This window comes from Erythrolamprus reginae, chromosome 1 (genome assembly GCF_031021105.1).
Source record: "Erythrolamprus reginae isolate rEryReg1 chromosome 1, rEryReg1.hap1, whole genome shotgun sequence".
Classification (NCBI taxonomy): domain Eukaryota; kingdom Metazoa; phylum Chordata; class Lepidosauria; order Squamata; family Dipsadidae; genus Erythrolamprus; species Erythrolamprus reginae.
The window spans coordinates 229,635,115-229,651,550 of NC_091950.1; the positions used below are offsets into that span (position 1 = coordinate 229,635,115).

The 16,436-nt window shown below is 40.6% G+C and overlaps 2 protein-coding genes and 1 long non-coding RNA gene across 4 annotated transcripts in view; 2 read left to right on the forward strand and 1 right to left on the reverse strand.

Moving 5' to 3' along the window:
* Window positions 1-4,537, forward strand: part of LOC139156607 (cytochrome P450 2K6-like) — a 40,158-nt gene extending 35,621 nt beyond the window's left edge. The window contains exons 8-9 of the mRNA XM_070732462.1: window positions 251-392; window positions 3,168-4,537. Of these exons, the coding sequence (XP_070588563.1) occupies window positions 251-392; window positions 3,168-3,352 (327 nt within the window). The 3' untranslated portion in view covers window positions 3,353-4,537. The remainder of the gene's footprint in view (window positions 1-250; window positions 393-3,167) is intronic.
* Window positions 1-8,065, reverse strand: LOC139156608 (uncharacterized). Of its 2 annotated transcripts, XR_011557347.1 has the most exons (4): window positions 7,969-8,065; window positions 7,223-7,400; window positions 1,712-1,897; window positions 1-413 (listed from the first exon to the last, which is right to left on the reverse strand). It is a non-coding gene; the product is annotated as an uncharacterized lncRNA (long non-coding RNA). The 2 variants fall into 2 exon arrangements; XR_011557346.1 differs by lacking the exon at window positions 7,223-7,400.
* LOC139156603 (cytochrome P450 2K1-like) overlaps window positions 5,077-16,436 on the forward strand; it is a 24,524-nt gene continuing 13,164 nt past the window's right edge. Inside the window, exons 1-3 of the mRNA XM_070732456.1 lie at window positions 5,077-5,382; window positions 8,710-8,843; window positions 13,102-13,258. Coding sequence (XP_070588557.1) covers window positions 5,247-5,382; window positions 8,710-8,843; window positions 13,102-13,258 — 427 coding nt within the window. The 5' untranslated portion in view covers window positions 5,077-5,246. The remainder of the gene's footprint in view (window positions 5,383-8,709; window positions 8,844-13,101; window positions 13,259-16,436) is intronic.

Below are 16,436 nucleotides of genomic sequence, written 5' to 3' on the forward strand. Positions count from 1 at the left end.
AATATTTTTTTAATCATTTTTATTCAACATTTTCAAAAAAAATTATATATAATCTGCTATTTTACAATCTTTCTATATTGGTTTACATTGATTTTACATCTATTTTCAATTTACATATTATCATACATATAATTCTATCAGTATGTATATTTCTATTATACTACACAATATTCCATGTATTAATTTTAATAGTTGTGCATTAATTGGACATATTCCTTTTCATATCATCTTTTATCCTTTCTCTTTATAGGGCACATACGTCGTTCCCTTGCTGACCTCTGTGCTCCGTGATGAATCTCAGTGGGAGAAACCTCATGATTTCTACCCTGAACATTTTCTTGACTCTGAAGGAAAATTTGTGAAGAGGGATGCATTCATGCCATTTTCTGCAGGTGAGATTCTCTGATGTCCTCCTGCAGTGATGACAAATTTGGTTTGCATGTCAAAAAGTTGTGTGGAGGTATGCTAGCATGTGTGTATGTGCCCACACCCCTTCCCTCCCACCCACACCTGTGCACCACCTTCACCCACGCTGCCCCTGCACATGTGCACAATCCCCCTGTCCCCACTCGTACACAGGCCTCACTGAAGCCTGGGACGTGAAAAAAACAAACAGGCAAACCAGAAGTTTTGAAAAATGGACCTACAGTTTGCTTGTTGTGCTGTTTATTTGCACTCCAGGGGGCTCAGGGATGCTTCCTGAAGCAAAAAACAGCACAACGGGCAAATCGGAAGTGCGTTTTCCAAACTTTCAGTTTGTACATTGGGTGTATTTTTTTTCACTCCGGGACTTCAGGGAAGCTTCCCTGAAGCATCCAGAGGGCAAAACGGCCTTTCTTGAGGCCGAATATCATTTCTATGTATATAAATTCTTAGTCTAGGTATATATTACCAATCAAATGCTGTTTCTTCTTAGCCTAGTTTTGTCTCCTGGATCAACCACCAGTCAATTTAATTTTTATTCCAAATTAATTGCTATGGCCTAATTTTAACTGTGGCAGCAAGGTAAGTTAGAGCCCACCCCTACTTGGCACATTGAGAGACTTGTATGTTGATTCCAGAATCTGCCAGGGGAAATCCTCAGTTCTCTGCATGAGTTACTGTTATTGCTGCTGTGCTGAAAAATCACTACCTCTGCCTTTTGGCAGTCCAGGATGAATCTTGTCTTTCAGTCTTCCTGGCTGGCTGGGGCCTTCAGACAAACAGAGACTTTGCGTCTTTTTGGCTTGAAGATTTTATTAGCTTTTCTTAAGCTTTATTCATAGGTCATAGCAATGTAGCAGAGCATAAATAGTCTCCACCCCTCACCCCACCCCAAAGCTGATACCAATCCCGAGAAAATAAGGGGGTTTTTTTTCAGTTTGGACTCCAAACTTCCCCAGCTATGCAACCCCATTTCTGTGATGAATTAGACCACAGCTAAATGAAGCTGAAAATTTTGCAATCTGCTTGATGGGCAAGGATTTGAATGCAACTAATTTGAAACCTTTTGAAAAAAGCTGACATCCCACCTCATTGCTTCCCAAACCTGCTATTATTTTCAAAGAAAGACACCCTCAAGAATTAAGCAATGTGGCTTTAAAAAAAAGTTGTAGTGCGGTATAGGCTTCTCATTTTGGCACCCCACCTTCTGCCTTTGCCTCCACTCCATTGCTTCCAACTCCACTCTCCACCTATTGCTATCTGCCCCTTGGACAGCCTGTTCACTCACCCATCCAGCTTTCCATACAGCATCTGCAGTGAATTATTCCCACAGCAAATTCCTGGTGTTGAGATGTCCTGCAAAGAGATGGCAGTGGTGAGTTGGCAGTGGTGAGAAGGCTGACCCCAGCTGGCTGTGTTTAGCTCGCTGTGTTGAGTCATTCTAGACTCTTTTGATCGTGTGATCATGAGGAACCTACAATGGTAATAAATGTAAAAAAAAATATCACTTTTTCATAGTGCTATTGTAAGTTCAAAAGGTTACTAAATGGACTCAAATGGAATCAAATATTATTTGTAATGGCACCAGGGCAAAAATATAGATGACTGTACCACAATAGGATATTTAATAGCTTCCTTTTAAAGGAGAATTTGTCTGACATTTTTTCTATTCCAACGACTCAATTTTCCCCAAAGAGCAAAGAATTAGATAAGCAGAAGTAATGCCCTAGGAAGGCCTAAAATCTTCCATGTGAAGTTATTTTGAATTATGTCCAATTAAGTATCCCACATATCTTGGCTTCATAAATATCTGATATTTTTGAGTCTTCGGAGAGGGGCGTCATACAAATCTAACAAATTATTAATTATTATTATTATTATTATTATTATTATTATTATTATTATTATTATTATATCACCTTGCTCTATAATATATTAATTGCCCTCCTCTGGAATCACAGATTATCTCAGGGACCGCCTTCTGCTGTACAAATCCCAGCAACCAGTTAGGTCCCACAGAGTGGGTCTTCTCAGGGTCCCGTCAACTAAACAATGCCGCTTGGCAGGGCCCAGGGGGAGAGCCTTCTCTGTGGCGGCCCCGGCCCTCTGGAACCAACTCTCCCCAGAAATTAGAATTGCCCCCACCCTCCTTGCCTTTTGTAAGCTACTTAAAACGCACCTCTGCTGCCAAGCATGGGGGAATTGAGATACTCTTTCCCCCTAGGCCTTTACAATTATATGCATGGTATGTCTATATGTATGTTTGGTTTTTATATTAATGGGTTTTTAATCGATTTTAGTATTGGATTATTATTGTACGCTATCTTATTATTGCTGTTAGCCGCCCCGAGTCTCCGGAGAGAGGCGGCATACAAATCCAATCAATCAATCAGAAGGTCACAAAAGGTGATCACATTAAATCATCATTAATATGAATCAGTTGCCAAGGATCTGAATTTTGATCTCATAATCATGGTAATTTTGCAATGGTCAGAAGTGTAGAAATGGTCACAAGTCAATTTCTTCAGTGTTGTAACTTTGAATGTTCACTGAACAAATGATTGTAAGTCAAAGACTGTCTCCATTTCTTTAATATATTTCTTATTTCTATCAATATCTTTGATCTGTCATTGTTTACTTGTGTGCTGACCTCTCCATGGCCATAGGACATTGAGGAAATCTGTAAAATAGTTTTAAAACAACAATAAGCCCTCATTGTGCTTGCCATCTATGCTTCCTTCCAGGTCGAAGAATATGTGCAGGTGAGACTCTTGCCAAAATGGAGCTCTTCCTCTTCTTTACCAATATTTTGCAAAAATTTACCTTACGCCCACCCCTTGGAACATCCAAAGAAGACCTGGACCTCACCCCTGGAGCTGGACTTATCTCCCGTCCCATGCCTTACAAGACCTGTGCTGTGTTACGCTGATCCGACCATATATACATATTATATATATATACTGTATACATATTATGTATAAGTATACACATTATACCACTTATGCCATAATCATGAAATCTCCAGAATAGTAAAGCCTACAAAGTAGAAACTTCTATCTATCTATCTATCTATCTATCTATCTATCTATCTATCTATCTATCTATCTATCTATCTATCCATCCATCCATCTATTTTTCTGAGCCTTGAAACATATTTAGTTTTACAGGCAAAATTTAACAATAGAATTCAATACTGTCTACATTTCATGTTATTTAGAAGATAAGTGAAAATGACCTCTAATAGGAAAAGTAGATTCTGATAGAAAGAACAGTAGGGGAATCATGAGAAATGAATTGTTTTTATTTTTTTTAATTTGGGGTCATTTATTTCCTTTGCTTTTTACTATTCTATTGCCTTCAATTTTCTGTTTCTGTTAGAACTTTTTGTTTATTTTGCTTTAATTCAATGTACTTTTAATTATACTTTAAAAAGCAGTATTATTTTTTCTGCAATAGTCTATCCATGTATTTGCTTGTATACCACCCAGAGACTTTCTGAGATGGTCATAGGCAGCTTACAAAATTTAGTCAATAAATAATATTCAATTGAATATATTCAATTATATTCTTTTTTTTACAAAATATAATAATTTAGTTATGATAGAAATAGCAATGATAATTATGATTTAAAAGTTTGCTCTTGACCTGTTAATATAATCAGTAAATGCTGTCCAAAATATTAATTTGGATAACAAATTAGATTCAGCAACTTTCAAGAAGTAGAACTGAGTGCTCACGACAAGATGACTGCAGGGAATATAAATTCTTTCATCCTCCACCATTCAATCAAGAAGCTTCTTGATTGGTTGTGAAGCAAAGCATCTTCAAGGAAAAATAAAGTCCAGTTGCCTTTTGAAAAAAAGAAAAAAAGAAAAAGCATCTTTGGGACAACCATGGTCTAGTTGACTGACAATCTCCATGGACAAATTAAATTCAGCAACATTGAAGAATTTCCTTTTTCTTGGAAAGGATCTTTACGTTCTTTGCTAGCTCATAGGAGTGATGACCCAACTTGACCAAAACCATATTGATCCATCTAATTATATAATGTATATGATAAAGTCTTTACCAGAAAAACAGTAAATGTGTTTCTAAATAAACTGGTACAGATTGATGAGAGTGGATTTGTTCCTAATACTAAAATGGAAGATGGACTTGGGGAATGAGGCTTAGGGACGGTGGCTATTCTAAGGAGAAAAGGAAACAGTGGCAGCAAGATGATGACAAGCATGGAAAGTTATAATTAGACACAGCTGCAGGTCACTCTTATGAAGCTGCCCTCAAGTTTGTATCACTGTTGCATTCCAGCTCCTTCTGCTTCCCACAATACTTGGTCATCAGAGCTTCCATGGTGCCAGGTTTCTTGCTGATTTCAAAGGCAGTAATAAGGATGATCTGGCATACATTATTGAAAGTTGACTGGGGATCTATGTTGTGGGAGGATAGGCAGGTATAATAAAGTGTTTACCTGGGTTGATATTTCAGAGCAGGATATGTGACATGCTAGACATAGCTCAAGAGTTCATGGCCAGTAAGACAACCTTAGATCTTTGATTGTCTCATGCACAATGAATAATAATAATTATTATCATTATCATTATTATTATTTAAAAAACACTTATTTATAATTCCCTTTTAACAAAGGGCACAACAGCAAGCCATATACAACTTTAAAAGACAGACACTAGGCAATACACACACTTAACTAGAACACATATATTAAAACCACAAATCTTGTTAAAACCATTCCCAACCTCTCCAATATCCTCCCCTCTTGCTGATCCGCAGAATAAGAAGGTTTCAATCTGCTGAATCAAAGAGGAATGTCTGTAATACCTTGCAGAAATGGAGAAAATTTTCCTCCACCCGAAGCTCTAAGGAAAGACTGTTCCACAGACATGGAGCCAGATCTTGCTGTATGTGTCAGTGGGACGGTCAACCGACCCTTCCCTGCTGAACGTAAGTCCCTCGATGGTGTATACCAAGATAAATAGGTCACGAAGTAATTTGGTGTGTTTGAGCACAGGGCCTTAAATACCATCACTAACAGTTTAAATTGGGCCCTGGCTTGAATTGGCAACCAATGTAACGATCTACATGAGGACAATACATGGGATGACTTGGGGAGGTTTAGAACCACCTGAATGGCACTATTTTGGACCAGGGATAATGGACACAGTGAGCAAGATGGCAAGTCAACCAATAAGCTTTTACAATAGTCTAAACATGATGTTACAAGGGCTTGAATGAGTAGACAAGCAGTCTTCAGTTTGTTAAATCTGTCATAATGGCCCAGACCAAACATAGCTTGTGCAGTAAGCATTGTAAGTCACTTTACTGCTATACCTACGAAATTACATTGGATGGGCGTAAAAAGGGTTCTCGGGTATTTGAAGAGAATTGTAAATTTGGGTCTCCAAATTCAGATCACTGAAGAATTAAAATTAAAATGCTATGTTAATAGTGATTATGCAAATGATGTAAAAAACAGAAAGTCTAATTCTGGGACTGTAATAATGTTTGAAGGGGCTTTCATTGGTTGGAAATCCAGAAAACAAACAGTGGTTGCTTTTTCAACTGCGGAAGTAGAGTTTATTGAGTCGGAGTTATGTTCTGAAATAACATGGTATGTAGAATCATTACAAGATTTTAATGTAAAAGTAAATGGACCAGTAATGGTATTTGAGGATAATGCTGCCAGTATAAAAATTACAATGGGTGACAGAATGAAGAACAGAAGTAAACATGTGGACATTAAGTTCTGCTGCCCCGAGTCCCTGGAGAGGGGTGGCACACAAATCCAATTAAACCTAAACTTAAACTGCAATGTCAGAGAAGCTGTAAAAGAAAAATTGTTTAAGGGAGGGGGTGGACACACACACATACACATGGGGGGGGAGAGTGATACACAGGTATGGAAGAGACAGAGAGACATACAGAGTGACATACAGAGAGGGGGGAAGAGAGGAGGAGAGACACAGGGGGGGGAGAGGGGAAGATAGAGAGAGAAAAAAGACACAGAGATACAGAAAGGGGGGAGATGGGGAGAGATAGTTGGGTAGGCATGGCCAGGGGGTCATGTGACTGAGTGGGGGTGAATGACATCAAGTGGGCCCTGCCCAATCAGGTTTTATGGCTCCCGGTGTGTTTCTTTCCTGTGGAAAAGAAGTCTAAGTATTTAAGAGGTCTGAGTGTTTAAGGTTGCCAACCCCTGCTCTAGACCATTGCTACACAACATTAAAAGATGCTTATTGGTCTTTACCATGAGCAGCTGTGGGACACTCTGATTATTGCATGATTCCTCTTCTACCTGCTTACTAACAAAGACTTAAAACCATGAAACCAACAATTAAATCAGTGAGAACTTGGACTGAGGAGGCAAAGCTAAAGCTAAAGCCTTGACTGCATTGATTGGAATGTTTTTGAAGATACCTCTGCACACCTGGATGAACTTGCAGATACTACTTGTTGAATTTGATTTGCAAATTGAGTCTGCCAGCTGCCAGTTTACATCGTATGTCAGTTTTTGTGAAGAATACAGTGAAGAGGCAATGGTATATAGTACTTGATTCATTGGAAGGGCAACCTGGTTTCTGATCACTCCAGGGAAAACACATGGCACGTTCATGCCCTTGATTTAGTTTTTCACTTTCACTAGAACTTTTCCAACTAGCAGACCAAGCTATCAGTCTCCTCCCCCTCCTCCTCCGCCGCCAGTCTAGTTTTGCAGGAGGAAGCTATCAGGGAAGCTGTTAACAAGCGCTTCTGCATTCCTCCTGGGGAGGTGTGTATTACTCACCTTCAATTGGCATTCCACATTTAGCCTTCAATTCCCTGGAAGGAGAGTGGACCTCTAATACTGTTTTTGAGTTGTAGGAACCACCACCTGGCTCGCCAGTTCCTTCAAATGAGAGGGAGTGGGGTTCCTTTGAGACTGCTTTCCTTCCACCCTTGCCAAGTTCCTATGAGAACTCAATCTATGAAGGCACAACACAGGAAAGAGAAACAACATAGAAAAACCAATATAAGAGGAGGGGCAAGGTGGAGGGATTGGTGAGCTTGAGGGAGAGGTCAAATGCCCACAAGATATCTAAGTCCAGCTCAGCTTAAATACTTTTGACTCTTATCTATCACCAATTTGCTTTGATCAGTTCAGATTCTTGTAGAGATTAAGCTTACAATAAATCTTTATACACACCTAACTTCTTGGATTTTTTTATTCCCCTGGAATTTGACATAATATTTGATGAGCAATAAATTATTTTTCTGCCTTGGCTTAATTGTAATCCATGGAATGGAATACGTGGATATCCAAGCTTTTCATAATGGAGAGAGAACACAAATCCCTTGATTGATTCCATTTAGAATATTTTATGGAGTTTACTGGAAGAATTGCTAAACTGGCAGCTGGCAGACTCAATAAATAAATAAATAATAAAATTTGCAAATCAAATTCAGCAAGTAGCAAAAATAGCCATGCTTTTTCACCATGTAAAATGTCAGCATGAAATGAAGGGTTTTAACTAGGTGACAGCAATCACTCACCATATATCTCCCAGTCCTCAAATACAGAAAGACATATATCACCCTTCAACACTCCAAATCCCACAAGCAACAGAAAAGTCCATCACAGAAACCTGTTTGGCCCAAACAAGAGACCAGGCAGAAAATTAAAATGTTCACTCTTCTTACTGACCTGAGAGACATAGGAATTGTTTAACAACATTGGAAAACATTGGCTGAATGGTTTCTCACTTAGTAATGATTAATTTGATTCCAATTTTTTACCTATGTAACTATGCATTTATTTATCAGTTATATCAATCTTTAACTAAAAAGTAAAATATTTATTCCAGGAGGTTTTGTTAGATATTGCTTACAGGCAGGAAGATTTTGCAATTTGTCCTGTATTCCATAATTTTAATAAATTATTTATATACTTTATATTGATCTTAAAAAGCTGGGTTATTATGAAATACAAATTAGTGAAAATGGTTTGGTATATTGTTGAAGATTTCACTATTTGTGTAATACGTGCCAGGAAAAGATCAAACTCCTGTTGCGGAAAAGAACAAGGGCAAAGTTCAAAGGTCCTTTATTGAACAGAGCAGTCTGAGGATTCAGTAGAAAGAGTAGCTGGGCTCTGCCTACTTCATTGCTTTGAAGTACACGCTGGAATCATTTCAGTTTTTGAAAATTCCTTGTACTTTTTACTGAAGACTGCTTATTAAAAGGAAATGGATTGGGCCGGAGTAATTTTAATTATATTACTATTTATTCTTCCAGTTATGTTTCTTTTGAAAAGGGGTAGTTCCAGAAGTAAGAGCTCCCCCAATCTCCCCCCGGGGCCCGGGACTATACCCATTTTAGGAAATCTGCACATGATGGATCTGAAGAAGCCTCAGAAAACAATGACAGAGGTAAAGCCTAAAAATAAACAAGTCTCTTTATAATTATTTGCCAAAAGTTGTTTGGATGGGGGGAAAAACTGGTAATTTCGTCAGGCAAGTCTAATGTCCTCCCTGATTGGTGTTTACTGTATATGGAAATATTCAAAAGGGGCATTGGGACATACCTGATAAACCCTTTCTCGTAGGGTGGAACTAGCCTCCAAGAATGGGAGAAACACAGTCCTTAACCAATCAGGGCTGAGTCTGAAAGAGAATAAATAGCACCCCTGTGCCTCAGTTCTGGTTGGAGCCCCCACTGTCTGGCACCACCTGCTGCAACATCCTGCAGCCAAAGGCCACCTCCTCTAAGGCAAAAAGATCCAGTTTATAATGACATATAAATGGCATAGGGGAAGACTAGGGGGCTACGTGGCAAACTTCTTCAATTGGTGTTCAGGTATTCCACACCACAGTGGTGTCCATTGCTGTGCATAGAAGGCACAGCAGGGACAAGTGGTCATAGGATGTGGAAATAATGGAATGAATCCAGTGACCTACTGCCGAAGAAGACACCTTCTGACCCATAGAGACACCTTTAAGCGAGACAAACTGCACCTTCATCCTATGAAAGTTTGACGTGCACTGGATCTAAATGTCTAGTGGGTGTCTCATGTCCACGAGGTGTCACACCATTCTGTGTCAGTAGTGGGAGAAGGATAAAAGGCAGGCAAAATTATTTCCTGTGCCCTATGGAAGTAGGAGTTAACCTTTGGAACAAAGGTAGGGTCCAATCATAGTACCACCCTGTCCTGGTGGAAGACACAAAGGTCACCCGTGATGGAGAGAGTGGCCAGTTCAGATATTCTATGGACAGATGTTATGGCTACAAGGAAAACAACCTTATACGTGAGATTACACATAAAAACAGTTTACAAAAGTCCAAAGGGACCCCAGTGAATTATTTCAAGACAACTTTTTTTGTTGTTAATCAATGTAAAATGTTCTAATTGAATAAGTAATGTGATTTTTTAGATTTGCAGAAGTGTTCAAAGCCCAAGGACCCTTTGGGGAGATAAAAATGCTCTTTAGCTTGAATGATTGGATATTCATTCAGTTCTGTATTTAGAGGCACTCCACTGTTTGCACATTTTAAGCAGAATTATAAGTCATTTGATTGATTTCTACAGTAATCAATACACAACCAAAATTAGGGGCAGAACAAGGAGTAATGGGTAGAAACGTGTTAAAGAGAGATACAACCTATAAATTGTACACATTTTCTAACAGTGAGAAGAATTAATCAATGGAATAGCTTGCCTCCTGGGTACTTCACTACTGGAGGCTTTGAAATAATACTGGGCAACAATTTGATTGGGATGGTATAAGGTTCCTGCCTTGAATAGATAGTCTTCGGAGAGGGGCGGCATACAAATCTAAATAATAAATAAAATAAAATAAATAAATAAATAGACAACTCCAAGGTCCCTTCCAGCCCATGATTCTATGATTCACAGTATGTCATGCACAAATGATGTTAGTCCAACATATTAGAAACCTTTTCTCAACTTGATAAACATTTCTATTGTGAGGATTTTTTATTATATAAGCATTTTAAGTGTTAAATGCAGTGTTCCCTCTAATTTTTTTTCGGTGTGGGCGGAAAACTATAGTGTCTGAGCAGCAGTCACTTCAGGACTGGGCGGGTTCGGGGGGGTGCTGGCAAGCCCCCCAGGCCGGCTGCGACCTTTTAAAACACCCGCACCACTTCGCAGCTGTCTCCTGAAGCCGAATGCTAAAGCCGAACTTCCGCGTTCGGCTTCGGGAGACAGCTGGGAAGCGGCGCGGGTGTTTTAAAAGGTCGCAGCCGGCCTGGGGGGCTTCCCAGCAACCTCCCGAACTGAACCCGGGGTTCAGCAAAATTTTGCCTCTTCTTACGAACTTTGTTCGAGTTACGAACCGGCGTTCGGGAGGCTTCTGGGAAGCCCCGCCGCCCGGCTGTCACCTTTTAAAACAGCCGCGCGGCTTCCCAGCAGTCTCCGAACGCCGGTTCGTAACTCGAAAAAAGTTCGTAAGAAGAGGCAAAAATTTTCTGAACCCCGGGTTCGTATCATGAGTTGTTCGTAAGACGAGGGGTTCGTATCTTGAGGTACCACTGTGTGTGTGTGTGTGTGTGTGTGTGTGTATATATATATATATATATGTCACATGTTTAAGCTGAATTTGAAAACTAAGGGAGACTAGGATAGATCTATTTCGGCCTTATTTTGGCCTCATCAGCTAGCCATACCCACTGGGACTTGAACCTGCAACCTTTGCCTTGTAAGGCAGAGAATTATCCTCTAGGCTACAGTATCCAATCCCTTTAGCTCTGCACCAGGGAAGGGTTACATATTTCCCTTCTATTTTATTGAAATTAATAATAAAACAAAACCAAAATCTATTACTATTAAAACTAAAACAACCAGCAAAAACAAAAACAAAACTATTAATAAATCTATGCTTTAAAACCCACTTAAATAGTTGAGCTAGTTTCAAACTAGATTTTGATTTTCTTTCTCTCTTTCTTGCTCCCATTCTTTTCTATCTGTTTCTGTCTCTTTTCCTCTCTTCCTCCCTCCCTCTCTTTCCCCCTTCTCTTCTTTCTCTCTCCCTCCCCCCTCCATCCCTCTCACTCTTTCCCTCCTTCTCATCCTCCTTTCCTATTTCTCCATCCCTCCCTTTCATTCTTTCTCTCTTCCTTCCTCTCTTTTTTCTCTCTGTCTTACTCTCTTCTTATTTTTCCTGCCCTGCAACACCACTCACTCGCACAAATATGTTTTTTGGGGCCAGAAGCACGGGGGCTTCCTGGGAAACTTTCCTTTTTCCCTGGGACCCAGAGAAGGCGGCCGTCGGATTTGGGGTGAAAAGGCTCGGAGGCAAGAGCCCTGCCATCACCCTGAGCAATTCGCGTAATGAAGTAGACTGCTGAGGCACCGGGCAGTACCCATGAGAAGGTTGGGGGAATTGCGACAGGGCGACGGCCGGGCTTGGGCGGTGGGGGAACTGCGGTAGGCTGGCGGCTGGTTCTGGGCGGTGGCGGGTGGGCCGTGGCAAGCCGGGGAAGCCGCGGTAGGCTGGCGGCTGGGTCTCAGCAGCGACGGGTGGGCCGCAGCAAGCCAGGAAAGCCGCGGTAAGCTGGGAAAGCCGCGGCCGCGCGGGAAGCCGCAGTAGGCTGGCGGCTGGATCTGGGCGGCGGCGGGCGGGCCGTGGCAAGCCGGGGAAGCTGTGGTAGGCTGGCGGCCAGGTCTGGGCAGTGGCACGTGGGCCGCGGCGGTGCGGGAAGCCGCGGTAGGCTGCCGGCCGGGTCTGGGCGGCTGCGGGTGGGCTGCGGCAAGCCGGGGAAGCCGCGGTAGGCTGGCGGCCGGGTCTGGGCAGTGGCAGTGCGGGAAGCCACGGTAGGCTGGCAGCCGGGTCTGGGCGGCCGCGGGCAGGCCGCGGGAAGCCGGGGAAGCCACGTTAGGCTGGCAGCCGGGTCTTGGCAGCGGCGGGCGGGCCGCGGAAAGCCAGGAAAGCCGCGGGAAGCCGGGAAAGCCACGGCGGTGCGGGAAGCCGCAGTAGGCTGGCGGCCGGGTCTGGGTGGTGGCGGGCGTGCTGCAGCAAGCCGGCAGCCGGGTCTTGTCGACGGGGGGAACCGCGATAGGCCGGCGGCCTGGCCCAGGGCCCCCGGTCATCACCCCCCACCCTCGTTCCCACCCCCACCCCATGGATGCTTAGAAGGCCCGGCAGCAGACCGCGCCGCCAGACGCAGAGACCCCCAATGGTTTTCTTACCTTACCGGGCCAGCAGCTAAACAACCATTTGGCTGCGGGGGGGGTGTACGCGGAGAACGTCTGGGATTTAAGGGGCGGGGAAGAAAGCGGGCCTATAATTGGCCCCTTTCTTTCCCGCCTTTACTTGAAGGAACTGTTGCTGCAAACTGTTGTTTACAGAGCAGCGGCAGTTCCTTTAATTTCAAATTCCGGCGCAGTGATCGGTCCTGTGCGCTGGAATTTGAAATTCCCGGGCTGGGGGTTAAAAACCTCTGCGCTATAGCTTGCGCAGCTTAGAGGGAACTATGGTTAAATGTAGATCACATCAAAATTAAAAAATTATAAAGAATGATATACCGTCACAATTCTCAAGAACAGAAAAGGGAAATAATATTATATGTGCCTCTTAATTTTGACATATAGTTTCTTAATCATCTTCTACATATGTAATTCCAGTTATTGATTAAAATTGTGTCTGATTCCCTTTTGCTGAATACCAGTGGTCAAAAGAATATGGTCCCATTTTCCGCATCAAACTGGGATTGCAGGAGATGGTGGTGCTAACCGGCTACGAGACAGTCAAAGAAGCTCTAGTGAACGAGGCTGATGTATTTGCAGACAGGCCCTTTGTTCCCATTTTTGAAGATGCAAGAAAAGGTGAGCTATTTCACTCTGGATTATAATTGACAAACCTTTCAGATGTGTGATCAGTATAGATTTTTTGACTTGAAGTTTACACCAAAAAAATCTCAGATGAGTTTCTGAAAATCCACGTGGGTTGGAAAGCCAACTAAAACCTTTCTGTGCCACTGTGACTTTGTCCCTCAATTCCAATGGAGGTAACTGGCAAATAAAAAGCAGGGCCAATATTCTATCATTCTCCTTAGCCTCCCATGCTGCTCACCGCTGTGTTTCATTCTGCATATAGGCAACTTTTTTTGGGGGGGGGGGGTTGAGAAATTCAATAGGCAGGGTTTCTGCCTATCACTCTCCTCATATATGTTGTTATACAGACCTTTTCTTTGTGCCAGTGGTGAATTTCTGCATCCTTAAAAGATACTGTAAATTTCATTTAAATTTTTTTTAAAATGTATGATTTTTGGATTATATTAGAATAGTATTGGACACCCTGGAGTACTACGAAGCCCACAGTGAAAAACAAGTGGCATTAATATTTCTCGACGCCCAGAAGGCTTTTGACAACGTGTCCTGGAAATTTATATTCAAACAACTTGAATATATGGAATTTGGCCCTAAATTCATTAACACAATAAAAACTATATATACCGACCAATCAGCATATATCATCCTTAATGGAGATATATCGACAAAAATTTCCCTCCACAAAGGAACGAGAGAAGGGTGTCCACTGTCCCCACTACTATTTATCCTAACATTAGAAGTACTAACTAGAATTATTAGAAAAAAGGAAGATATAAAAGGGCTAAAGTGCAAAAACGAAATTTATAAGCTACAAGCCTTCGCAGATGACCTGGTATTTATTATAGAGGACCCTTTAGAATCAGGACCCAAACTACTGGCCATCCTAGAAGAATATGGCACAGTGGCAGGCCTTAAAATAAATAAAACTAAAACTCAAATCTTAACCAAAAATATGAGAGAACCGCAGAAAGCCATTCTTAACAGCCAAACTTGATATCCAAATAGTTAAAAAAATCAAATACCTTGGCATTAATTTGACGAATAAAGTGTCTAGCCTAAAAGAAAATAATTACAATAAACTAATAGATAAAATACAATCGGACTTGTTGAAATGGAAAAGTCTACAACTCTCCTTACTAGGGAGGATTGCGGCTATAAAACTTAACATCTTGCCCAAAATATTGTTCCTATTCCAAACAATCCCAATTCAATTGAAACAGGAATTCTTTATAAAATTGAACAAAATTACCAGTAACTTCATCTGGCAGAACAAGCGCCCTCGAATTCGCTTAAAATATCTACAAGATAGAAAAGAAGAAGGAGGTCTGGCACTCCCAATTTGGAAAGACTATTACATTGCCGCATCACTAACTTGGATGAGAGAATGGATGAGCTTATCTAACATCAGATTACTTAGCTTAGAAGGTCATGACCTCCACTTAGGATGGCACTACTATCTTTGGGATGAGAAGCCGAGGACCCATAAATATTTTACCAATCATCTGATTAGGAAATCTTTAATACATACCTGGAAAAAAATTAAGTCTAAACTTTACAAAGGAATCCCCACATGGTATGCCCCATTAGAAGCATATGTGCATCCTAATTTTCATAAAAAAAACAATATAATAAGGTACAAGGATATATTAAATTCCAATGGTGAAATTAGATCAAGAATAGAATTAGAAAACCTCAGTCAAAAAACGGAATGGTAGGAATACTTACAGATACAAACTAAATTCAACAAGGATAAAAGTAATCCTGGAATAATTAAAAAAGCCCCGCTAGACAAACTATGTACAGATTCCCAGGAACAATTAATTTAAAAATTCTATTGTTACTTAAACTATAACGAATTGGACAATATTAACACAAAAATTAATGTAAAACAATGGAATCTGGACCTCAAAAAAGAGATCAAAGAAGAGGAATGGCAAATACTTTGGAGCAGAAATTATAAACTGACTATTGCCACGTCCTACAAAGAGAATTTAGTTAAAATGTTTTACAGGTGGCATATTACCCCGATTAAATTAACAAAACTAAATAATAAAATTTTCACCTTATTGTTGGAAGTGTCACCAAGAAATAGGCACCTATTTCCATTTATGGTGGCAATGCACAAAAGCTAAAATCTATTGGAATAAAATCGGAATCTGGATTGACGAAATACTTAATCTGACAATAGAAAAAAACCCTGAATGTTTTCTTCTGGGCATTATTAGACAAAATCTACCTAAACCCCAAATACGTCTAATTGTCCATTTAACAACAGCAGCCAGATTAACCTTTGCGCAGTGGTGGAAGAATGAGGAGATACCTCCGAATGACGCAATAATAAAAAAAATTAAATACTGCGCAGAGATGACAAAATTAACTATATTAGTCAGAAACGAAACTATGGCCACATTCAATAACTGTTGGGATCCTTTCTACAACTGGTTAGGAAAAAAGAGTGAGAATAACACGCCATAAGATTGATATGTTGGATATAAACACGACCAGTTGCAAATCTGGTATATAGCTATCTTATATTTTATATAGTATTAAGAGACTTTATATATATATACTGATAGTATCTTTATTACTAATCCCTAAAATCTCTATAACTTGAATAACTCAACACTTGCATCTATCAATCTCGATAAACAAACCGAACCATGGTAACGAGCTAATAAAATAGGAATCAGTTCTCGTTTTCATTACAGCTCCCCCGGACATTCGCCAAATCTTTTATTCTTTCTATCTTTTCTATGTTCTCTGTCCTTTCTATCTTTTTCCCTCCTCCTCTCTACCCTTTCCCTACCTACTTCTTTCCTTCCCCTTTTCTAGTTTTTAAGTTTGTACTTTGTCAATTGATATGTCACTCGATTGTTCTCTATTGTTACGACCACTATTTCATCTTTTGTACAATATGTTGTATTTTGTATTATTTGTATAATAAAAGTTTTATATTAAAAAAAAAAAGCAGGGCCAATATTCTATCATTCTCCTTAGCCTCCCATGCTGCTCACCACTGTGTTTCATTCTGCATATAGGCAACTTTTTTTGGGGGGGGGGGGGGGGTTGAGAAATCCAATAGGTCTATCACTCTCCTCGTATATGTTGTTATACAGACCTTTTCTTTGTGCAATGTTTTTTGCCAGTGGTGAATTTCTGCATCCTTAAAAGA